At 42.3% G+C, this 25,646-nt stretch overlaps 1 protein-coding gene and 1 pseudogene across 1 annotated transcript in view; one reads left to right on the top strand and one right to left on the bottom strand.

Moving 5' to 3' along the window:
- Positions 1–25,646, bottom strand: part of LOC133363738 (broad substrate specificity ATP-binding cassette transporter ABCG2-like) — a 65,044-nt gene that overhangs the window by 16,552 nt on the left and 22,846 nt on the right. Inside the window, exons 3-11 of the mRNA XM_061583058.1 lie at positions 22,430–22,544; positions 22,003–22,155; positions 18,359–18,516; positions 17,193–17,344; positions 16,272–16,376; positions 12,599–12,840; positions 4,352–4,434; positions 2,478–2,567; positions 508–632 (exon numbers count right to left, since the gene is read on the bottom strand). Of these exons, the coding sequence (XP_061439042.1) occupies positions 508–632; positions 2,478–2,567; positions 4,352–4,434; positions 12,599–12,840; positions 16,272–16,376; positions 17,193–17,344; positions 18,359–18,516; positions 22,003–22,155; positions 22,430–22,544 (1,223 nt within the window). The remainder of the gene's footprint in view (positions 1–507; positions 633–2,477; positions 2,568–4,351; positions 4,435–12,598; positions 12,841–16,271; positions 16,377–17,192; positions 17,345–18,358; positions 18,517–22,002; positions 22,156–22,429; positions 22,545–25,646) is intronic.
- Positions 16,917–17,034, top strand: LOC133364645 (5S ribosomal RNA; annotated as a pseudogene).

Genomic DNA, 25,646 nt, shown 5'->3' with positions numbered 1-25,646 from the left:
TCACACTAATAATTGCAAGGTTAGCAGGAACAGGAATATACTATATACATACAATATAGATGTAGGTGCGTACACACCATACAGCATTTTCCCTAAAGAATCTGGGGAACTGTAGTTTACTCCTCACAGAGCTACCATTCCCAGCACTCTTAACAAATGACAGTTCCCAAGATACTTTGGGAGAAACAATGTGCTTTAAATGTATGGTGGGTATGCAGCCATATACTGTATATTACATGCTATAATTCAGTGCTCTGGATGTGGATCCTTGTGCAGCCAAAATGACATCATCTATGGGAAAAAAGGAAGGCATCAGCAGGAATAAGAGAGAACCCCAAAGTTTACAGAAGTACAAAAAGAAATAATGGAGATAAACATGGAAATATCCTAAAAGAAGGCATGGCTGATTGCCTGGAAACTTGAACAGGAGTATTGTGTACAACAGCATTTTACTGCAGGACACATTTGCATAGTTCTACTGTACAGCTTAAAGGTCATTATACTTGCCTATCACGAAATAAACCATGCAAGTGAAAATAATGCAAGGTAAAGTCCTCATGGGTATTAAATCAGCCATTAGCATTGAGAAGAAATATGCAGAAATTCTGTAGTATCCACTGATGTATTCATGTCTATAATATAAACACAAAATATTACCAAGTCAGGTAATCAAATACTCAAATAATGTCACCAAAGAAACAACAAGATATGTTATATGCAGTTTGACAAAACTTTTAATTTATCATGATTAGAATAACAGCATCTGTACATACATGTGCAAAACTTTGATGTCTCAGTCTGTCAAAAATATGATACACAGGAAGCTAAATCATTTTAAAGACATGGGCACTGTGTTCATCCAGGCCACAGATTTAAAACAGTTTTCCCCTCAGAGAAGCCTGGAAATTGTAGTTTAAGTTAGAGAAGTGTTTCTAACACAGGTTTTCTCAGCACTTCACTAAACTACATTTCCCAGGATTCCTTGGGATGAGAATAGAACAAAGTCATAAAACCAATAGATTAGATCTAAATTTAGTGCTTAAAACAGACCTAATTTAAGACTCAATGATTTCAGTTGGTCTAATCATGACTAATTTAAATCTCATTTATTTCAGTGGGTCTACTCTAAGCATGACTAGGTCTGGATCCAACCCAATATGTTTGTAATACAGAGAGGACCATTAATATGTATCACCTTTGTGATATGTTCTCTGTTTCAGCCCCCAGGTTGTGGAATTCCCCACAGGAAATGGCACCTTCACTGAACAGCTTTCGCACCTCTTCACCCTGACTTTTGATACTTGAAATATATATTTTAGAACCCTCTCTAGTTGTAAATGTAATTTGTTTTAAACTGTTTTTAATGCTATATTTTATACTGTGACCCACCGACCTACTGATGAGTGGTATGTAATAAATTTAATAGAAATAATAAGTTACAAAATTAATCACAAAACAACAGTAATGGTGTTATCTGCTGTTCATAAAAAAACAAATTTCTATCTAATTAAAACGATCCATACCTTTCTCAGTTCATTCTCCAGCTTTACGTTTCTCCCAATGCCCTTGGTTTGCACGCAACACTAAGCCAAGCCATGGTTTTGTGTGAACTAGCAAACATCCAGGCTCCTAGAGAGGAGATTGTAACTGCTTTGCTCTTCTCCAGCTGTTTTGCTGCTGCGCTAAATTGTGGTTGGCTTAACATGTTTGAACCTTGGATCCTGGTTTAGCTCTTCTAGATGAACCATGAGCTTGTAAACCATAGAATGAACCTTGGTCATAGCTAGGGATGGGGAGAATTTTGTTTGTTTTTAAAGCCAAATCTATCAAATTAACACTTTCTGAAACAATATGCGAACTGACACACAGTCATCTTTCCAAATTCTCATCAGAATTTTGTGATGCAGTTCTCTAACCTAGCAATGTTTACAAAAATGTTTATATTAGGGGAAATTGTGCATAAGAATGAATAGTGAAAATAACATACAAAAATGCATTATATTAAGAGAAATTTCTTGAAAAAAGTGTACATTAGTCAAAACTGCATATTAAAAATGTGTTTATTAGAATAAATGCTAAAGAATTTTCATGAGGATTTTATAAAATGCAGATTGCTACAGAAATGTGGAGAACAGAATTTAAGACTGGAAAAATGAGAAACTGGGAGAACCAAAACTGAGAGATCCTTCCATCCTGGGTTATAGCTTATGTTTTGTCTAGAGAGAGCTAAATCATGAGCCTGGGTTCAGGTGCCATGTAAGGCAAACCACAGCTTAACACAAACAAATGGGAAGGAACAAAGCAGCCATGATCTCTACTCTGGGAGCCCAGACACTTGTTTCTTTGCACTATGACATGGTTTGACTTAGCGTTACATTCAATCACAATGAGGTATTTTTTGGGACTGCAATCTAAAAGAACCCTCAATCAGTAGTACTTAAAAAACAGTGTTGCCTGTTCAGCAATGTTCTACTTACATAAATATCTTCTTCTCCACAACAAAAAGTTCAATCGCGGAAATGCTGCTGAAGCACTGGTTGGTGGTCATAAGGAACATGGCACCAAGTCTATGGGGGGGAAATCAGATCACCAGTATATAAATCAATTATCCAAAACCAAGCCTTTAAAAAATAACTTGGTGTTAGCTAAAAGGAGCCTCTTGTCTCCTCAAAACCCACTTCTTTAAGAAATGTGTCCCTGAACAATCCTATTGCCTCATCTCATATTCCCTTGCCACCCAATTCCCTCTTTATTTAGCCCATATACAATGGCTGGCTGTGCCACTGCTTTCCCAGCAGTCCTACTGCAGGGCATACAAACAGCAGTCACAACATACTGGTAGAAAAGGAGCAGGAGACTGACTTGCAAGTGTGACTTTTCAAATAGCCTTTTAGGCAGTGCTGGGCTCCAACAGCAAAGCAGCATACTGCCTGTTTTTCTTAACATTAATTTCACACAGCACATGCACTGGAAGCTGGATGGCTCTACTCTTTGTACCAAATGTAAAATATCTCTTTTCGTGATACAGTACAAAGTGCAGCTGCAAAAATATATAAGACTACAGTGGGACCTCTTGCAAAGTGTTGCAACGTGGAGTGTTCCTGTTCAGGATGCTAGCCAGCCATGCCATCTTGCAAGACACTCCATTCCATTCATCCCGCCCATGATTTTCCCTTTCAGGCCCCCTCCAACAGTCAGCCAGCATTCTGTGGTCAGTTAATTCTGTGTGGATGGAACCACTCACCTTTTAACATTGGAAAGGGAGGGAGTCATAATGTTGGCCCCTCCTATTATGAGGCCTGTACAGGCCTATAACACAAGGGCCCTGATGTATGAACTAAAGCCTTCCTATCTCTTAGGAGCGCATAAAGTCCCACTTTTGTTTGGTTCTATTTGAAAAGAATATTCACGGTATTGGCACAATAGGGCTCAAATCCACAAACCAGCAACACTATTTTAACCCCAACTGAAATAAACTGGCTAAAATCCTGCTAGTTTGTGGGTCAGGCTTCTGGAGTCTCTAGTATGGATGCCCACATGAGCTCCTGCAAAGCAGAGACAGGACACTAATGCTGTCAGAAAGACTCTAACCGGCCATGGCTTTTGGAAGGCCCAGAGCTCAGTAGCAGGGCACTTGCTGGGAAGCAGATGATCACATGTTCAATCCAGCACCACAAATCAAAGGATAAGGAGAGCAGGTGATGGAAAGGCCTGTATCCTTACTGTCATTCAGAATACCCAGTAGTGGCCAAAATGGACCAATAGCCCAATTTATCGGAGAGCAGCTACATATACTTTGCCTCTCTCCCAGTCCCATTCACCCAACCTTCACATAGCACCTCACCTGCTGGGGGGGAAGAGAGGCAGAACTTCTATTTGTGGTAGAAAAGCTTGGACAGGCTTTCCAGTGCGTGCCAAAGGGCAGCTGCCAACTTATTTTAAAGACACTAGCCCCCTGGGAGGGTGTGGAGCCAGAGTAGGAGGAGCCAGCACATAGTCTTGCAGGAGAGCAGCAGAGCATGGAGGAACCCAAAATTTTAAGGGAAGAGCTGGAGGGATACGCAGCAGATCAAATGGTCAGAGCCAGGGAACAGTCAGAAGTGTATTGTCTTTTCATACCAAAATATACATTGCCTGGTTTTACAAGTCGAGCATTAAGACAGTGGCTGGTTGACAACCTTATCTAACTTAAGAATGAAAAAAATGTGCAAGGTCCAAGCAGAAACTAATCATTATTTTGACAGTCTGTGTTTTCAAGCAATAGAATTGCATTTCAAGTCTCAGTGTTGAAAGTTTCTTATAGAATCAAACAGCAGCTGTTTTATCATCACACAGCCCCCAAATTACTCACCTATTCTGCAAACCTTTAATATCATCTTTCAATCCAAAGTATGTGGCACCTACGACTAATCCCAGGAAAATGGTAACACATAGCTGAAACATAAACAATCCAACAAAATATACAGCAGTGGTATTTTACATGCAGTAATGGTGCAAACATCACTCACAATCTACAACAAGTCTGAAGGCAAATATAATTTAGGGGCCCTGTTCCAGCAGGGCACAAAGCACATTTGTTTGTTTGAAAATTGGAGCCATCAATAACAACAAAATACTTTACATTAGTGGTTCCCCAACTTTTTCCTCCATGGACCAACTTAAAAATGCTGATGGTCGTGACGGGCCGCTTAATGATTTTTCTGCCTTTAATGACTGTACTAGATTTGTTGTTGTTATGTGCCTCCAAGTCGACTGCGACTTATGGCGACCCTATGAATCAGCGGCCTACCAGAGCATCTGTCACGAACCGCCCTGTTCAGATCTTGTAAGTTCAGGTCTGTGGCTTCCTTTATGGAATCAATCCATCTTTTGTTTGGCGTTCCTCTTTTTCTACTCCCTTCTGTTTTTCCCAGCATTATTGTCTTTTCTAGTGAATCATGTCTTCTCATGAACTGTACTAGATGAGGTATGATTTTTACTTGTATTTTTATTGTTTTTATTTCTTAACATTATTTTTAATGTATTACAATCTGCAATCCACAGAATTCAAACTGTATGAAATGCAATATAAGAAATAAAAGAATAAAAATACAAGTAAAAACCAATATATGTCATTTGGACATGCCACAGACCACCTGAATGAAGCGCATGGACCAGTTTAGGAACCCCTGACCTAGAGAATCTACCAACCATCACAAGCACCAGTCGTCATGGATTCATATAGAATTTTGGAATTCTGTGGGCTGATCCTCCTGGTGGCTCAGAAACTGCATGACAGATAAATATCTGGTTCTTTAAAGAGGCATTTGGAATCATAGAATCATAGAATAGTAGAGTTGGAAGGGGCCTATAAGGCCATCGAGTCCAACCCCCTGCTCGATGCAGGAATCCAAATCAAAGCATTCCCGACAGATGGCTGTCCAGCTGCCTCTTGAATGCCTCCAGTGTCAGAGAGCCCACTACCTCTCTAGGTAATTGGTTCCATTGTCATATGGCTCTAACAGTTAGGAAGTGTTTCCCGATGTCCAGTCGAAATCTGGCTTCCTGCAACTTGAGCCCATTATTCCGTGTCCTGCACTCTGGGATGATCGAGAAGAGATCCCGGCCCTCCTCTATGTGACAACCTTTCATGTACTTAAAGAGTGTTATCATATCTCCTCTCAGTCTTCTCTTCTCCAGGCTAAACATGCCCAGTTTGTTCAGTCTCTCCTCATGGGGCTTTGTTTCCAGTCCCCTGATCATCTTTGTTGCCCTCCTCTGAACCTGTTGATTTGTCTGCATTCTTCTTGAAGTGCAGAGACCAGAACTGGACGCAGTATTCAAGATGAGGCCTAACCAGTGCTGAATAGAGGGGAACTAGTACTTCACGCAATTTAGAAACTATACTTCTGTTAATGCAGCCTAATATAGCATTTGCCTTTTTTGCAGCCACATCACACTGTTGGCTCATATTCAGCTTGTGATCAATGACAATTGCAAGATCCGTCTCACATGTCGTACTGCTAAGCCAAGTATCCCCCATCTTATAACTGTGCATTTGGTTTCTTTTTCCTAAGTGTAGAACTTTGCATTTATCCCTGTTGAATTTCATTCTGTTGTTTTCAGCCAAATGCTCCAGCCTATCAAGGTCCCTTTGAATTTTCTTTCTGTCTTCCACGGTATTAGCTATGCCCCCCAACTTTGTTCCATCTGGAAATTTGATAAGCATGCTTTGTACCTCCTCATCCAAGTCTTTAATAAAAATGTTAAAAAGCACTGGGCCCAGGACCGAGCCCTGTGGTACCCCACTTGTTACTTCCGCACAGTTTGAGAAGGAACCATTGATAAGCACTCTTTGAGTACGATTCTGGAGCCAACTGTAGATCCATCTGATAGTTGTTCCATCCAGCCCACATTTAGCTAGCTTGCTAATCAGAATATCATGGGGCACTTTGTCAAAAGCTTTGCTGAAGTCAAGGTATATTATGTCCACAGCATTCCTACAGTCTACAAGGGAGGTTACCCGATCGAAAAATGAGATGAGATTAGTTTGGCAGGATTTGTTCTTCATAAATCCATGTTGGCTCCTAGTAATCACTGCATTGCTTTCAAGGTGCTTACAGATTAACTGCTTTATAATCTGCTCCAGAATTTTTCCAGGGATTGATGTTAGTCTGACTGGTCTGTAGTTCCCTGTTTCTTCCTTCTTGCCCTTTTTGAAGATAGGGACAACATTAGCTCTCCTCCAGTCATCCGGCACTTATAATAATAATAATAATATTTAATTTGTGTGTCGCCTATCTGGCAGATAGCCACTCTAGGCGACGTACATTAAAATGGGATAAAATACAATAATATCAAATGCAGTCACATTAGTCTCAATAAATAAAATACTGGACAGTCATCAATACATTTATAAAACATTTACATTTGCAGCATTATAATAGATGACAAAATCATGGAGATTAACCCATCCCAAGGATCTCAAAGGCCTGTTGAAATAGCCACGTCTTCAAGGCCTTGCGGAATACATCCAGGGAAGGGGCGTGTCAAAGATCAAACAGGAGGGAGTTCCAGAGAGTGGGGCCCACCACAGAAAAAGCCCTGTCCCTAGTACCCACCAACCTAGCTGTTTTGGTTGGTGGGATTGAGAGAAGGCCTTGCGTGGCTGATCTGGTCGGGCGGCATAATTGGTGGCGGTGGAGGCGCTCTTTCAGGTAAACTGGGCCGAAACCGTACAGGGTTTTACCTTCACCGATCCTCCATTATTTTGCAAAGATAATAGAGAGCGGTTCTGAGAGTTCTTCAGCCACCTGAAGCTGTCTGTATTGTTTTCTGTTTTACCATTGATTCTTATTTTTCTGATTATTGCTATTTTAGTGAGGTCTTATTTTTATCTCTGACTGCTATTTTTATTGTAGTGTGATGTATTTGCTTTATTTATATATTTTGTACTGATTTTTTTACAGTGAAATCGAATCCTACCTATATCTACTTGGACGTAAGTCCCTTTGAGTGCAATGGGGCTTTCTCCCAAGCTGAGAGCATAGAACTGCTTCCCTAATGTGTTTTATTATTTGGTTTGTTAGTAGCTTTAAGTTTATTTGATAAAGAGAAATCAGGCTATACTTTTGAAATAAAATAATAATAAATAAAAAAATAAGTATCATAACTGGCAATGGCTGTGATTATATACAGAACATGCTTTGAGGGAGGATGTTGGTTCAAGACTTATCAATTGTGAAAGACAGGCAAAGTAGGTCTACAAGGGTTTTTTTTAAGCATCACATACTTTGTGAACATTTTCTTTTTTGAACAGGTAGAATATCTATTGGTATACTAACATAATTGGAGTGCACCAGGCTGCAAAAGAGGTTGAAGGTAAAGACTGGTGCTTGAATGGATGAAGGATTCTCCAGTCTCCCGCCTTTTCCAAACTGCCCTATAATTCCCATCATCCCCAACCACTGGTCATGCTGCCTGGGCCTGATGAGAAATGTAGTCCAACAACCTAGAGGGCACCAGGTTGGAGAAGAATGTTTTAAAGTGTTAGCCCCAGTGGATGAGGCACAATTTGGACCCAGAATGTCTTGCACTAGCACTATCAGAATGGTTAAGTCTATGTGTCAAGAATTAAGTAGAAATGATTTAACAATGCAGCCAAGATGATAGTATTAGGCAGTTTAGTACCAGTTTGTAGCAGGAGAAGGGCTTGAACAGTAAAGGGCCCTCCATACATGGTACCACAGTGCTAAGAACCTGCTGACAGGACCAAATGTCAAGGATAATCCAACCACTAAGCCAATTGTAGTAGAAAACAAGGATCATAGCAAGACCAATTTGAGAAGATTAACAAACAGGGCTAAACGAACTGTGGAGCATTTAAAGACTGCATTTCAAATCAATTCCTAATGAGGTTAAGGAGATCAAAATGATTGGGGGGAGGCAGGACCAATAACACTGGAAGATTATAAAACTCTAAAAGGGCATAATTCTTGTCACAAGGTCAAGCTTTTACAAAGCAATTAAGAGAGATCCACATAATATCAGCAAACACAGAATCAAAGGCCATTAACTCCAGCATTCTGAGATTTTTCGCTTCTGGACAGCAAAGATGCAACAAGGAATCAAATAGATTTAATTATGTGTTTTATAGACTTCTAAGGTGCAAGGGTGGGAGAAAGTCAACCCTTCTTTTGCCTGCCTCTTCTCCCCTGCACTCCCCTTCCCAAGAAAATTCTCCTCTTTAAGAATATCCAGATGCTTGCTTGTTGGGGCTCAGAGAAAAGCACCTGGAGAAGAGAATGCAGGGATAAAGCTGCCTTGGGTTAAGCACCATCCCCCCATTCACCACTTCAAATCATACCTTATCTCTGCCACATCTCAGATCAAGATTTGGAAACCCTTTTTTCAGCTTGAGGACCACATTCATTTGGGGGCAACCTTTGGGGGAGGGTGGGGGGGTCACATGCCAGCTAGGGTTGCCAGGTCAGAAGCATCCCAATACCTGAGATTTTAGGGGCGGGCCCAAGTGATGTCACGGGGCACACCCAAGTGATATCACAGGGCGGGCCCAAGTGATGTCATTAAGCATGATACATTAAGCATCAACCACAGTGGCTTGGAGCGTACAATTAAAAAAAAACTGACTGGAAATTAAGCTAGACATCTTAGCTAAAAGATGGAGCCTGGGTAGGGAACATTTAATCTAGCCTACTTGCTTTCAGCAAGAAGGGTTTAAGTGCCTTCAGGCCAGGCCAGTCACCAGAAGGCCACTGGAGGAAGAAAGGAGCCTAGTGTTGTGGAGATGTTAGATGGGAGCATTTGGGAGTAAAGATGGATGCACCTGAAGGCTGCAATTCTAAACACACGTACTAAGGGACTAAGCCCCCATAGAACTCAACAGGACTTACTTCTGAGTAGATATAGCTTGGATTGTGCTGTTGGTAAAGCTTGACTAGGGATCCTCTGCAAAGACATCCATCTCCAAGCAGGGTTGGCAACCCCCTGCCTGGAATGCCCTGCCCTTATCTTTTAATGTGGCTGCTCCAAACTTCTTTACAGATTTGACCCTTCACTTCAGAAAGAGGTCTGAGAAATGAGTAAGAATAAGAAGATTCTCTACCGTTTCTGTCTACATAGATGCCCTCATCCTTTCCCTGCGCCCAGCAGAAGCTCTGGACCAGGCGGGACGCAGTGGCATCTCATAGAGGACACCCTCCTCTTTCATGGGGTGCATGATTTGTCCTGGCCCAGAGCAGATTTTGGGGTGGGCACTGTGATGTTCCTGCTTATATTGTAAATATGATAATTGCTGTTTATATAGAAGACATATGGTAAATGGAGTGAAAGAGGAGGGGGGAGTACATGAGCAGTAGAATGCTGGATGATTGGCTGAGCGTTTGAATAGCTGGGAGTATAAATGGAAGGTTAAGGTTGAGGAGGTGTGGAGGTGGTGTTCAGGTGTTGTTGTTTAGAAGGTGTAAGGAGGGTGGTGTTTGAAAGGTTGAGAGAGAGGTTGGAGATTGATGGTCAGTGTTGTTGTTGAGAGTGAGTCGGAGTTCTGAGGCAATTAGTAAGAAGGCAAGTACCTAACAGAATATAGATGAAACCATACGCTTGTGAAACATTCTAAAAGTAATCTTGTTATTTCTAATACTTAATAAATACGTTCTTGGTTAAACATAAGCCTGATTCCTTCAGCTGGGAAACACATACCAGGGGGGATAGCAAGTAACCAAGGCTGAACAGTTGTATCGAATGGTGGCAGCGGCGGATCGGAGGAAAGTGTATCCAGTCCCACAGAGAAACCCAGGGCTGTATGCTTCAGAGACAAGAGGCTCCAGGGGTGTGTGTTGTGAATTACCTATACCAATAGACACAAGGTATCGAGATAGCCTGGCAGAGACTGAGGCATAGTCTAAAGGCTATAAGAGATACCGAGTGTGGGGTAGTGAGGCCTAACAGGGGGATTTGTTGAACTCTGTGCTAAAGCTGAAAAGGGTAAGAGGAAAACCTGACGTTCCTGGCTGCTGGTAGCCACAAGTGAGAGCTTCACTGGTGGTGCTGGGGAAGGACGTCACATGCACCCCCAATTACTTATTTTTCCTGTATGTCTTTTTCTGCTTTGATTTTGTATAGACGCCCTCTTCTGTGCCCTGCGCCCAGCAGAAGCTCTGGGCCAGGTGGGACGCAGTGGCAACTCATAGAGGACACCCTCCCCTTTCCTGGAGTATATGATTTGTCCTGGCCCAGAGCAGAGCTTGGGGTGGGCACCCCCAGTTACTTATTTTTCTACGTGTTTTTGTCCATTTTGGTTTTGCATAGATGCCCTCCTCTGTGCCCTGCACCCAGCAGAAGCTCTAGGACAGGCAGGACGCAGTGGCATCTCATAGAGGACACCCTCCCCTTTCCTGGGGTATATGATTTGTCCTGTCCCAGAGCAGAGTTTGGGGTGGGCACCCCCAGTTACTTATTTTTTATGATTTTATGACATTATTATGTATTTATGATAATATCAGAAGCCTGATGATTTTGATTGCATAAATGTATTGTTATTCTTGACGGGGAGAGTCCCCCGATCACAGTGATATATCATACAGGGTACCCCAACATATATTTCGGGGTTCAGAGACATGTTAAGATTGGTTTGAAGTTGCTCTAGTTGTCAACTCTTCTTTTTTAGTGTTTTGAACTTTCAAGCAAATAAGGAACTGGGAACTAGGAACCAACTTCAGCGTTGTATCAGTTAAATAGATTAAACAGTTGCGGGGGCGGTGGCTGACGTTGTGGCGTATATCTCAGGAACCAGACCACCTAGAAACTTAATTTTTTTTTACATTGAAGCTGAGAGTCCGGAGATTAAGGGGTGCTAGCCGGAGAGCTGGAGGGCCCCCCCAAAAACCAGAGACTCCAGCTGAAAAACGGAGACATGGTAACTCTAATGCCAGCAGTGGGCAGGGCCAAAGGCAAAAGTGCCCAGAGCAACAAATCTGAATTTTTCCTTTGTACAACAGGCTAATTTCTACACGCAACCACATATCCAGAGAACCGAGAGTCATTATCGGAATTCAAGGGCCATTCCAGCCAGGCAAAACACTCATGGATGATATCAAGCAAGGCCTGTGAGGGAAGTGGCCTAGGGAAAACGAGGGTGCCTCGGGAGGGGGCATGGCCTGGGGAGCATCCCAAGGGGCAGATAAAGAGGCCTGGAGGGATGCATCTGGGCCCCGACCTTGAAATTCTGTACCCCTGTTTTAGATGGTTGGCAGACACCTGGGCTCCTAAACTCAAATTTCTATGAAATCTCTAGTTTGGCCCACAGTGCATGTACTTCCCCGAGCCCCAGTTCATAGGTCTCCTCAGAGGCATGGGCACTACTCCTCAGGAAGTAGTTGGGAGACAAGATTAGCTGCTATTATTATTATTATTATTAAATCCTGAAGACATACTATGGAGGGTCGAAGCATATGAACAGAAAGCTTCAGGTGGTGGTGGGAGGCAGGGACAGAAACGTGGAAGGGGAAATTTAAGAGAGTGCTGACTCCTAGTTATTCAAAGTGATACAGACAACAGAATAAAAGAAGTAATACAAAATAAAACCTTCTCTGTTGTTGTGCCATGGCTTGGATTGCTCTTCCCCAAATGTGTGTTTGGCGCCTACATATTGTCACTTCAGTACCAATTCAGAACATACCTATTTCCCAGGCATTTTAACTGGAGTGGTTGATGTGAATATTATGGAACGAACGTCTTTGTGGTTGCTATTGATTTTTACTCAAATTTTGATCTGGCTTATTTTAACTGTCGTATTTTATTGGTTGTGTTTTATATATTGCTGTGATATATTTAATAGCTGCATTATTTATAGTGGGTTTATTTATGATGAAAGATGGGATATAAATCTGATACATAAATAAATGGTTTAGGAGTTAGATGAGCATCATTCAATATACTCATGCAACTACCATCCACAAAACAAAATGTGGGGAGATTTCAATGGCTTAAGGTTGTGTCCTGCATGAATCAGCATAACAGCACCTCACCAGCTTCACAAATTGCTGAAAGAGTTGTAGGACTGGGGTGTAAAATGGGTAACACTTTAAATGGCTAGGATTACCTGTGCTATGGAGGCTTGTGGGTTGCCTAGCAGATTTTTGAACATCCGTTTAGAGACCCACTTGAGCTGCTGAAAGAAGGAAGTAGAGTAGGTGATTTCTTGAAAAGTTGTCTCCCTTTGGCTCCCCAAAGACAGCTTTTCTAATTCTGCTTTGATTTCTTCATAGGAAGCAGAACTGGAATACTTCTCTGCTAATTTCTCTGCCAATGTCTTATCATGACTGGTGCATTCATCAATGGTATCTTCAAAATATAGAGAGGGGGGAAATTGGTTACATTGAATAAGATCTTCTAGTTCTATAGGAGTTGCTAGAGTACAAAGCACAAGAAAGAGTTATGTGCCATGACTTAAAGACCAACGACTTTGTTATGACATAAGATTTCATGGACTACAGGCCACAGCTGAAAGGTGCAATCTGCTGGCATCTGCACTATACAAATCAGTGGTTCTACTAACGTATTTTGGAGAGCTTTAAAAACATCTTTAAAAGCTTTAAAAATATCTTAAAAAGCAATTCCAACACACTTCCCAGGAGGATCCCTCCGCCTGTGCGCCTCTGAGACGGCTCCCGTCTTGGATGAAACTTTTTCAGTTTTAAATCCAGTCAGAAGGGTCTTTTTTGACTGGGGATAATTTCTTCCGGATAAGGAAGAAACGTGAGATTTCCCACACAGCTTTGTTGTGGTTGTTGGAGACTGGAATTCGTCAGAATTGTCTGTGAAAGAAGGTCTTCCAGCAGCTCGGACGGAGCGAGGATTTCTAGCTAGCTCAGCTGAAAAAGTGACCCGTTTTTTTTTATTTTAGAAAAACGGTTTAACAGGCAAGCATTCTCCTGTCTACGCTTATCACTTTCTTATCTACACAGCTAAAGAGATTTGTCAAAGAATCAGCAATTAAGAAAACCTGGGTGAGCCAAAACTTTCCTTCTTTTTTACTCACGGAACTAAGGGGGAAGAAAATAAAAATAGCCTATCTTTTTTTATTGCAAAAAGCTGACATGGAAAATAGCATTATAAAGATTACAACGGATGAGGGTTTTCTTTTTGACTTATAAGACTTTGGTGTAATATATGTCTGGGACTATTTTTTCTGATCTACTTTTTTTTTTTTTGACGAATCTGCTCATCTTTTCTGCTACTAGTTTTTTGGACGCTGTGAACTAAAGCTGTTTTTGCACTTCTGGGCATATAAGAGATAAGGGCTGTCTAGAGTGTGACGCCTTTGTAACTGGATAAAGAAATAAACTGCTCTTTGCTTGGGACATTGAAAATTGAAGGAGTTTTGTTCCTTTGGCTTTAAGAATGACAATTAAGAAGATCATGGACTTTATCTTTAGACATGTTTCAGAAAATAATGAATGGGATTAACTCAATAAAACAAGAACTGAGAAATAATAGTCAAGCGTGGAGAATTGAATTTGACGAAATGAGACAGGAGCTGAAAGAAATTCAGGATTCTATGAGAAAGGAGAATAAAGAGGGATCTGGAAAACCAAAAAAGGATGAAAGAGAAATTAAAGGCAAGGTTCAAACTATGGAGATTGGATTAAATATGGATATGGAAAAAGATTTGGATTTCCTGGCTGTGATGGATTCTGGAGACAAATATTACGGTTTGGAACTCAGCACTGTCACTGAAGGAATTGAAGAGATTGGAGATAAAGATATTATCGGTTCAAAAAAATTCCTGGACTGGAAAGATTTGATGGAACTTGAAATGGAGAAAGCTAACAGAATTAATCCCTGTTTTGTGTCAATGGAAAAATCTTCAAGAGATGTGCTAGTGTATCATATAAAAAAGAGGAACAGAGATGCGGCTTTGCAACAATACTTCAGTGATATGTTCGGAACTGATGGCAAGAAAATATCTGTGAAAAAGGAAATTCCTATCAGACTCTTATTATATGACTATGACAGCAAGATTATTGGGCGCGTAAAGATGGAAGATGGAAGATGGAACCAATACGGATAATGGAAGAAGAGCGATTTGAAATTACTGGACTTAGTAGACTTGATGAGTTGGATTAATTGACATGTTTATCTAGAAAAAAAAATTGATGGACATATATCTCAAGGATTGGAAACTTCTCTTTGACTTTTTGTGGAAGAATAAAATGATATGATGTTAATGAGATTTGTACCCAATTAAGATAACCGCTGGAGGAAGGTGATTTTATAATCTATAAGATACAGGCTTGTTATATATTATAGACTTTTAGCTGAACTACGACAAATCGGAAGTCAATTTTTTTATATTTTTTTTCTTTTTATTGTATTAGTTATGGATTTGTGTTTTTTCTTTTTGTATTGTTTTGGTTTTGAAAATTTGAATAAAAATTAATTGAAAAAAAAAAGCAATTCCAACACAGACGCTAACTGGGATAAGGTCTCTTTAAAAAGCTTGTTGAACGAGGAAGGTCTTCAGTAGGTGCTAAAAAGATAATAGAGATAGCACCTGCCTAATGTTGTAGGGGAGGGAATTCCACAGGGTAGGTGCCACCACACCAAAGGTCTGCTTCCTATGTTGTGCAGAACAGGCCTCCTAATAAGATGGTATCTGCAGGAGGCCCTCACCTGCAAGACCACAGTGATCAACTGGGTATATAAGGGATAAGATGGTCTTTCAGGTATCCTGGTCCCGAGCTGCATAGGGCTTTGTAGACCAAAACCAGAACCTTGAACTTGGACTGGTAGCTAATAGGCAGCCATTGCAATTCTTTCAGCAGCGGAGTAACATGTTGGCGATACCCTGCAGTCTCGCCGCCACATTTTGCACCAGCTGCAGCTTCCAGATCAGCCTCAAAGGCAGCCCCATACACAGCGCATTGCAATAATCCAGACTGGAGGTTACCAGTGCGTGGACAACAGTGGTCAGGCTATCCCAGTCCAAAAACTGCCACAGCTGTCTTCCCAGCCAAATTTGGTAAAAGGCACTCCTAGCCACTGAGGTCACCCAGGCCTCTAGCAACAAAGATGAATCCAGGAGCACCCCCAGACTACAAACCTGCTCTTTAAGAGAGAGTATAGCCCCATCCAAAGCAGGCAACTGACCAATTATCTGAACTCAGGAACCACCAACCCACACCCCCTCCATCTTGCTAGGATTCAGACTCAAGTTTATTGGAAGGGCGGGATGCTGGGAGGAAGGGCAGGCTCCTGCTGGGAGATATATAATAATAATAATAATAATAATAATAATAATAATAATAATAATAATAATAATAATAATAATAATATCCTGGAGATAGGATCAGAACCACCGTAAAACAGTGCCTCCAATACCCATCTCACCAAGTCAGCCCAGAAGGATACCATGGTCAATGGTATCAAAAGCTGCCGAGAGATCAAGAATAACAAGGTCCCCTTTCCTTCTTCCAATAAAAGTCATCCATCAGGGCAGCCAAGGCCAATTCAATCCCATAACCAGGCCTGAACCCAGATTGCAATTGCTGCGCCACAACCCTCTCAATCACCTTCCTCAAAAAGGGGTTATTTGAGACCAGGCGGTAGTTGTCACAAACCAATGGGCCCAGGGTGCGCTTCTTCAGAGCGGCTGGAACCACTCCCTCCCACAACAACGCATTGACCACATCCTGGATAAAGCTAACCATTGCAAAATTCATCTCTTCATGTTGCACAGCAGGCGGTAACTCTAAAGAAACTGTTTTGCATACCTATATCAATTTCATCATTTTTGTTCGAAGCCACAGCTGTTGAGTCTCCATTAATGACATCCAGAAAGAAGTCAGCAGGATTGTTGTATGGTTCGCACTCATAGCCTACAAAGAAAAAAAGGTCATTCAACAAGCAGATAACGGAAATGTACAGCAAAGAACTTGGGATAAGGGATCCAGACTCCAAATTATCAAACGTTACACACTACATGATTTCTCCAATTTTTGGTCACATAAATACTGGCATTCCCATGCTTAAAATAAGTAGACTTAAATTAGCTTAAGGCTGGGTACACCGAATTACCCATGCACACCATGTTAGGAAAGCAAAAAAGTACAGTCATTCTTAGCAGATGCCCCTCATGTGGCATTTTCTTCTTTTCAAAATTTGCCAAAACAACAGTTGGAGTATCTTTGAGAAGGTTTATAAAGGCCAACTGAAACAGAAGAGGTGCATGGTACGGTCCTCCTCAGACTGTACCCCTTAACATGAGGCAAAGAGAGACCTGCTGGGCCAGACCCATGGTCCTCCTAGTCTAGTATCCTCTTGGACTGTGGGGCCCCACAGCTTCCTTTAGGAGGAGAAAACAACACTGGGAGATCTGTTCACTAATCACATATAGTTTGGCCTTCCATACCCACAATATCTACTGCCATATTACCCTGAACACACTCGATCTCATCTGATCTTGGAAGCTAAGCAGGGTCAGGCCTGGTTAGTACTTGGATGGGAGAGCGCCTGGGAATACGGGCGCCATAGGCTTAGAGGAAGGCAATGGTAAACCACCTCTGAATACCCCTTACCATGAAAATCCTGTGAATGTATCCAAAAGATTCATAGGGTCACCAAAAGTCATAATCGACTTGAAGGCATATAACAACAACCCACAATATTCAATACAAAGTCTTCTGAAACCTTACCAATAGACTTGAAATATTCTAGGGCATTCTGAGCAGGTCCATGATACAGCATTCTTCCTGCAGCCAGTAAGGTCAATTTATCAAACAGTCTGAAGATTGAGTAGCGAGGTTGATGGATGGAAAAGATTATTGTTTTTCCCTGCCTCGCCATCCTGTACACAGGGTAGACAGGAAGAAAGATGTCAATCGGCTTAAGGTTTTGCGAGACATATTGTTACTCATTCAAAATCTGTAAGCTAAAAAACAGGTCAACATTATGAATATACAGTTGTGCAAAATGAAGAGACCATCTCTTTAGGCTCCTCCCCCTTCTCTCTCTTCTGTAGAGCACATTAGCTACAGCTACTTGCATAATGAGCACTGATGGGAAGTCAGTGTGCCAGCCACCTGAAAAGTTGGCCCCCCATTTGGTGTAGTGGAGGGGGGGTTCAACTTTGTCTTGGCAATATAAACATGGGAGCAGGCTGATTATTTATATAGTTAGGTTAGTAATACTTCCTGCACTTCTATAATAACTGCTCAACTGTAAATGAAGAAATGCACTACACATCTCCAAGAAAATGAGCTTTTTAAAGGCTGGCTACAATTCCTTACTGAAGAGCTTCTGGAAACCATAAAAAGGAATACAAAGCCTTGCCCACTCTTTCACCACACTACCCAGATTGCATTTATTATCATTGTACTTCCCTCATTTGTCAGAGTCTGGTTATGAGGCTGGAAGGATTACAGGTTTCATTAAAGAACTATAGCACTGACAAAACAAGTGCTGTTACTGTACCTGGGAAAGAGTAACTACAGAAATATTGATTCTCTGAATAACACAAACTTTACTTTGAAGTTACTGGGGGTTTTGCCTATATTCCAAACCCTCATTTATTTACCATGTTTGTATGACACGTTTTCTCCAAGGTGTTCTGGAAAGAAGACATGGGTTTTACCCCCACCAACAACTCTGTGAGGTACGGTAGGCTCACATAAATAAATAACATGGCTAAGTAGGGCTTTGAACACAGCTGGTCTCCCTGGTCCAACTCCAACCCTATCTACTAAATCAAAGTGGCTCACAAAAGAATCATACTTTGGGCATCACAGGTCCTTGCATCAAAGTTGAAGAAAGAGGTATTCTTTTATTCCAGTCAAAGGCTGGTACTTTTTCTTGTAGATACCTTTTAAGGAGGAGCAGTACAGCATTGGCTGTGCTGGCATCCAATCCAGTAGTTGGCTCATCTAAGAACAAGATTGCAGGATCAGTAATAAGCTCCATTCCAATATTCGTCCTTTTTCTCTCTCCCCCTGATATACCACGAATTAACTGGGTTCCAACCTAATACAAAACAAGAATTTCCATGGCATTGTCTGACTGACTTGGAAATTCTTCCAAGTAGGAGTGTTGTCAGATACAGACATTGATTTTTATATCCAACAGTAGAAGACTGAATAATCAATTTGAAAAGGAAACTGCTTGACTTCTTCGAAATCATTTATATGTCACAAGAGGCTCCTAGCACTTCCCAATCATTGCCTTCCTGGTGTATGCTATCACAGCATAGTACTTTTTCTTGTGTACATCCCACTATATTCCATCCGCAACATAGCTGCTGCAGTAGGGCCATCTGAAATTAAGCATATTCAATGTAACCCTTCAATTTTTGAATATACAAAAAACATACAATAAAACACATGGGCGAGTCAAAATACAGAAAGCGTAATATGGGGCACTGTCTAACTTCATATCACTTCCTTTTCTAGTTTGTCCGGACATCAGCAAATGTTGGTTATTGGAACAAAAGACCTCTACAAGGGAAAAAAGGAGGAATGGTATTACAAAATCCACTGCCATGCATAGGCCAAAGGTGGGGAGCATCCATGTTCTGGTTGGTTAGTATAGTCAATAAAATCAAACCATATGGCAAAGAGGGTGTCACTCTTACTCTGACCTTAGGCCATCCACACCTTTTGTGTTAATTTCTCCAGGAGAGCTGGTTGCCATATGCGGTCATACCATTGGTCCACAGAGGTGCCACCTAGGGTCTTCCATTCCGCCGTGATGACTGCCCGTGCAGCAACCAGCAGTAGTTGAATGAGCTCTTTAGATCTAAGATCTCTAAGAGGTCATGTACATAGGGGTTCTCTCAACAGTCTGCTTAGTAATGCTTTTAATTTCAGTAAAAACAGCTTGCCAAAAAGATGTTACTTTTGCACTTTCCCAACACATATGGAGATATGTCCCAACAGTGGTATGCCCTCACCAGCATGTGGTAGGGGACTCATACCGAATGTGAGAGAGATGCTTGGGAATGAGATACCATCTGTGCAGCACTTTGCGTGCTGTTGCTCTATGTTGGGTTGAGGTAGTATAGAATGGAGGTTTGTCCCACAAAGCATTCCAATCTGTTCCATCTATATGTACCTCTAAATCCCCTTCCCAGATCAGCCATATGGCATCAGGGCTGCCTATATCATATTCAAGAAGCGTCTTATAGGTCTGCAAGATCAGCCTTTTGAAACACACTGCATCTGAGGTTACCAGACTTCCCATTGGGTCAGAGTCCTAGTTGCGGCAACTTACTTATTTACTGCTGGGGCACAGATAAATGAATTAATTTGGTTCCAAGTCAGCCAGGAAAGCCACACCCCTTGACGTTTCTGTCTGACTTCCATTAGCAGTCCACCCCATTTGTAAAAGTCATGGAGCCTATAAAGCTACTGGGACTTCCATTTAACCATCTCATTCAACCTATATTTGTTATAAAAGGTGGGGTGGAACGCCAAGGGAACCAAAGGGGACAAACCAGGGGCTAGCAAAGGTGTCTTCACCTTCCATACCCGAAACATAGTGAGGGTGAAATCATTTTTTAACCAAGAGAAGGACTTGAGCTTCTGTTTATAAAAGAGGAACACACTGATTGGAACCCACAATGATTTCTGTAAGCTCCAGATGCACTCACAGAACAAGTGAGACCATATGGCTAAGCTGGCAGGCTTCATAGTACACCTTTAAATTAGGGATCTCCCATCCCCCGACACTGGTGACTATATAGCAAGACTTCAAAATTCTTGGCTTTTGAGATTGGAACATAGCTATCCTTTATTTTAATTAAAGAGAGGTACAGCATTATAACGCAACACTATACTGCAATAACCCTAATTTTAAAACTTAAAAAAGTTATGGCAACTGTATGAATCAGTGACCTCCAAGAGCATCTGTCGTGAACCACCCTGTTCAGATCTTGTAAGTTCAGGTCTGTGGCTTCCTTTATGGAATCAATCCATCTCTTGTTTGGTCTTCCTCTTTTTCTACTCCCTTCTGTTTTTTCCAGCATTATTGTCTTTTCTAGTGAATCATGGCTTCTCATTATGTGTCCAAAGTATGATAACCTGTTTCATCATTTTAGCTTCTAGTGACAGTTCTGGTTTAATTTGTTCTAACACCCAATTATTTGTCTTTTTCGCAGTCCATCGTATGCGCAAAGCTCTCCTCCAACACCACATTTCAAATGAGTTGATTTTTCTCTTACCCACTTTTTTTCACTGTCCAACTTTCACATCCATACATAGAGATCGAGAATACCATGGTCTGAATGATCCTGACTTTGGTGTTCAGTAATACAAAAAAAAGTCTGGTTACCACCATTTTAGCAACATTGTTACTGAAAGTAATTGGAATGTTTGTGTTTTTCTCTTTTAATCTTTGCGGGTCTTTTTAGTTTAAAAAACAAAACAGCATTATAGCATTTTGGTATTATAGTGCTATAAATCCCTTTCATTTTTTTAAGTATAGCTAGGAGTGCTTTTTACTGATAACTGAAACATAAATTTAAAAAGAAGAGGTCCGAAGATGGGACCCACCACAAATGGTATAATGTGTGCTAAGCTGTGATGGGTTCACCTTCCCAGTATGACACTGTCTACATCCTTTAAAAAAGACACCTGTGGAGATTGTGCTATCCTTCCATTCTTCTGGGGGGGGGGAAGTATGACATTCTGCAGTCTGAGAAAAGATGGAAGAACCACAGGGAAAAAACAGGACAACAGTGGTGGAACAAATACATCATGTGCATGCCTCATACAAATCATGACAATTCCACACTAAACACTTGGAGTGATATCTAACATTACTCATTAAAGGTTGTATCCAATGCTGCATGAATGGAATTCCACTTGCACAATGGGAGCTCTCCTTCCTTCCGCAACTCCCAACCCTTTGGAGCAGATCTTGAGGGTGCGGGGGAAGGGTGCAGGGAGGACAAGAGGAAAGAGAAGTCCCGCTGCATAGATGGAATTCTGTTCCGCCAGTGCCATGGCAGCATTGGATACAATCCTAAATCTGTAATTTCAGTGGGTCTTTGGGATTAACATTGCATATCATCTCTAATGGAAGCATCGAGACGTTAACCAATTGTAAGAGCAAATCAGTTACAGTATAGGTGGTGGCGGGCACAATGAAGTTAAAATTTGACACTTCCACTCTTTAAAATTAGGTCACTCCCAATGACCTCTTTATGGAACATTCACCCCAGTTTGTTTGTATAAAGTTGAAGGACATTGGTTATTTATTGAGCTTTCATTCTGATTTGTTTGCAGGAAGGTTATATATCAGGTCAAACACTTGTTGTCCCAGGCTCTCATCATATTCTTTACTGAAAAAACTCTGGGGTGAGTCTGTGTGTTTCGAAGTGGGTTTGTCATGCAAACCCTTCAATTCCAGTTCAGTTGTACAATCTGAATTTGCCACTATGCCACTGAAATCCACGACAAAAATATCAACAGTCTGGAAGCACCCTTACAATTACAAACACTGAGCCATTACCTTTGAATTGGCCACTTTTGTCAATCCCAGCTCCTTGAGTATCTGGTCAACCCTTTCCTTCTTTTCTTGCTCGCTCACAGTCTTTGGCAATCGGAGGGCGGCTGAGAATTGGAAGTTCTCTCTCACGGTCAAGGTCCCCATCACCACATCATCCTAAACAATCCAAAGAAAACATTTGGACATGTGTCTCCACGATCAGGAGCTCCAGTGTGGATACAAAAGCCTCAAAGCATACGTGGAGCTCCATGGAAACATTCTCTATTCTAGGCTCTGCAATGCTAAATTAAAAATGAATGGGACAGTCCAGTCTGCACACACACCTATTTGAATAAAGGAAACTTCACTACACCTCATATTGGACAATCCTGATTTATCACTGGCTTTTGTAAATGGTAAAATAATAAAAGTCCGACTATCTATTACTTACCTGTACAACATATCCAGATATACATTTAAAATTGGCAGGCCGAGGAGCTCCATTGATTAGAACATCACCACTCAAGCCATAAGGATCTTTCCTAGCAGCTAAAATATCCAGTAGTCTAGAAGACAAAAATGACCTGCATCATCCATTACATTTTCATTCATTAATTAATGTGTGCAATTAATGTGCACATTTTAATGGTGTGTGTGTGTGTGTGTGTGTGTGTGTAGAGTAACTCTTTCCCTGTCATTGCCCTCTCTGGCGATGCATATTTGCCTTTTATACTTTAAATAGCAGCTGCAGGGGGAGGGCAATCAGGACTACGGCATGCTGGGAGGATACTTATTTAAAACAGAAAATTGATAAAATTAATAAAAATTGAAAAACTGAAAATATTAAGGGGCTGTAGCTCAGCGGTAGAGCATCTGCCTTGCATGCAGAAGGTCCCAAGTTCAATCCCTGGCATCTCCAGGTAGGGCTGGGAGAGACTCCTGTCTGAAACCCGGGAGAGCTGCTGCCACTTGGTGTAGACAGCGCTGACCTAGGTGGACCAATGGTTTGACTTGGTAAGGCAGCCTCCTATGTTCCTATTATGTTCATATTTAATATGACATTTTAAGTTCTCAAATAACTATTTTGGATCTTGTGGAGAATGTACCATTGATATCACCTGAAGGGTGATTTTCTTAGGTGGTCCGACATCACATGGGATATAGCACCATCTAGCGTTCGAAGGCAAGAATGGATCAAAGACCTGGGGCATCGAGCCCCTCCCACTCCAGTTCATTCGTGACAAGACTGAAGTGAGAGACATATCTGAAAAGACAGAAAAGGCCAACAGGCCTAACAGCAAGGAAACAGTGTCCCAAAACATGACCCAAAGATCGCAAGCATATTAAACAGGTCCAAATTGGTCTTGACTTGGCAAAAAAGTTTAAATATTATAACTCTGAAGAGTGATAATTGATAAGGTAACAAAAAAACCCAATATCCTCCAAAAAGGGCGGGCCGTGATGTCGGACCACCTAATAAAATCACCTTTCAGGTGATACCAATGGTACATTTTCCTTAGGTGGTCCGACATCACGTGGGATGTACCAAAGCAGCCCCTAATAGGGAGGGACCGCCTCCTGGCTACTCAGCAGAAATAACCTGTTGTAACACACGCCTCCCGAAGGAGGCATCAGCAGAAGCGTAACGGTCTATCTTATAATGTCGTATGAAAGAATTTGGGGTAGACCATACAGCTGCTCTGCAAATCTCTGCTAGAGGAGCATTGGTTGCGAAGGCAGACGTAGTGGCAGCTGACCTAGTGGAATGTGCCGTTATGTTACGAGGCACTGGCAGCTGAAGCGACTCATAGGCCAATGCAATACAGGCATGCAACCAACAAGTTAACGTAGAGCGAGACACCTTTTTCCCCCAGAGTACGCGGGTGAAAGGATACAAATAAGGAATCAGTTGACCGTATGTCTTGGGTACGAGACAGGTAGGTCTTGAGGGCCCTCCAGACATCTAGCGAGTGCCAGGCCTTCTCGAGCGGATGAGCAGGATCCGGACAGAACGAAGGTAAAACAATGTCTTGGTTACAGTGGAACGCCGAAATGACCTTGGGATGGAAGGAAGGATCGAGACGTAGTACCACTGAGTCCTTATGGAAAATACAGAGGTGGCGGGCCGAGGACAGTGCCCCCAACTCTGAGATTCTTCTCGTCGAGGTGATCGCCACGAGGAACAAGACTTTGAAGATCAAAAGACGTAATGGCACAGATCGAAGGGGCTCAAAAGGAGGCTGCTGCAGGGCTTGCAGGACCTGTATGAGGAGAGGTCAGAAAGGGCCCAACCAAGTGACTCTAAATGCAGTCTAGCCAAAGAGAGCTGCGCCAGGGAGAGGGGAGTGATAATAGCAAGCTCAAGCTGTTTAACAGAGGCAGAGGAGCAATCTTCCGCTAATTAGCGGATAGAGGAGAATGTACAGTCCCGGACAGCCTTAGTACACGCCCATGGATGGGGGAGAATGTACAGTTCCAAATAGCCTTAGTACACACCCACGGATGGGGGAGAATGTACAGTTCCAAATAGCCTTAGTGCACACCCACGGATGGGGGAGAATGTACAGTTCCAAATAGCCTTAGTACACACCCACGGATGGGGGAGAATGTACAGTTCCAAATAGCCTCAGTGCACGCCCATGGATGGGGGAGAATGTACAGTTCCAAATAGCCTTAGTACACGCCCACGGATGGGGGAGAATGTACAGTTCCAAATAGCCTTAGTGCACAACCACGGATGGGGGAGAATGTACAGTTCCAAATAGCCTTAGTACACGCCCATGGATGGGGGAGAATGTACAGTTCCAAATAGCCTCAGTGCACGCCCACAGATGGGGGAGAATGTACAGTTCCAAACAGGCTCAGTAACCAGCCTCAGTACACATCCAGGCTACTATACTGAAGGGCCTTGTATAGGATTCTCTTTACCCTGCAGCACGCACACAGCAACTATACTGAAGAGCCTTGTAAAAAGAAGGCTGTAGTCTTTGTTGAGGCACAGCTGCAGGGGGTTCACTAGACGGGTGAGACATATGAGTCGCAGGTGGTAAAGTGGATTGAGGGGGGCAGTCCACAGGCTGGTTAGGAAACCCCTCGAAGTCATCCTCAGACGACCCAGCTGGAGAGTGAAAGAGTGCTGTCAAGTGTTCTTGGTTAGCAGCCTCAGAATGTGGCACCGAAACGTAACGTGTGCGCTTAGTGGCACTGTGGTGTTTAGTTTTAGCCATGGCCTTGTGGTGAAGCCTGGGTAGTTTTTGATTGGTAGACTTGTGGTGGGAGGACTTACAGGGTCTCTTTGCCGCTGCCGAATGTGTCTCTGAGTGTTGATCCGCCATTCTGAGCGCCCAGCAATGCTGTATATATATATATATTGACACCAACACGCGCACAGAGGTGGGGGGTGCAGTGTGGCAAGGGACTTTCAGCAACACATGGTAAATATGACACCAACACATGCACAGAGGTGGTGGGTGCGGTGTGGCAAGGGACTATCACAAACACACGCACAGAGGTGAGGGGTGCGGTGTGGCGAGGTATGTACAGTTCCAATAAGCAGCCACTGCGCAGATAAGTCGCAATTAGGGTTGCCAGGTCTCCGGTTTTCTGCCGGAGTCTCCGGCAAAAGGGGGCCATCTCCGGCCTCCGGCAATACTTTGTCTAAACTGGAG

This window comes from Rhineura floridana, chromosome 9 (assembly GCF_030035675.1).
Source record: "Rhineura floridana isolate rRhiFlo1 chromosome 9, rRhiFlo1.hap2, whole genome shotgun sequence".
Lineage (NCBI taxonomy): Eukaryota > Metazoa > Chordata > Lepidosauria > Squamata > Rhineuridae > Rhineura > Rhineura floridana.
This window is presented reverse-complemented; position numbering and strand designations above follow the sequence as displayed.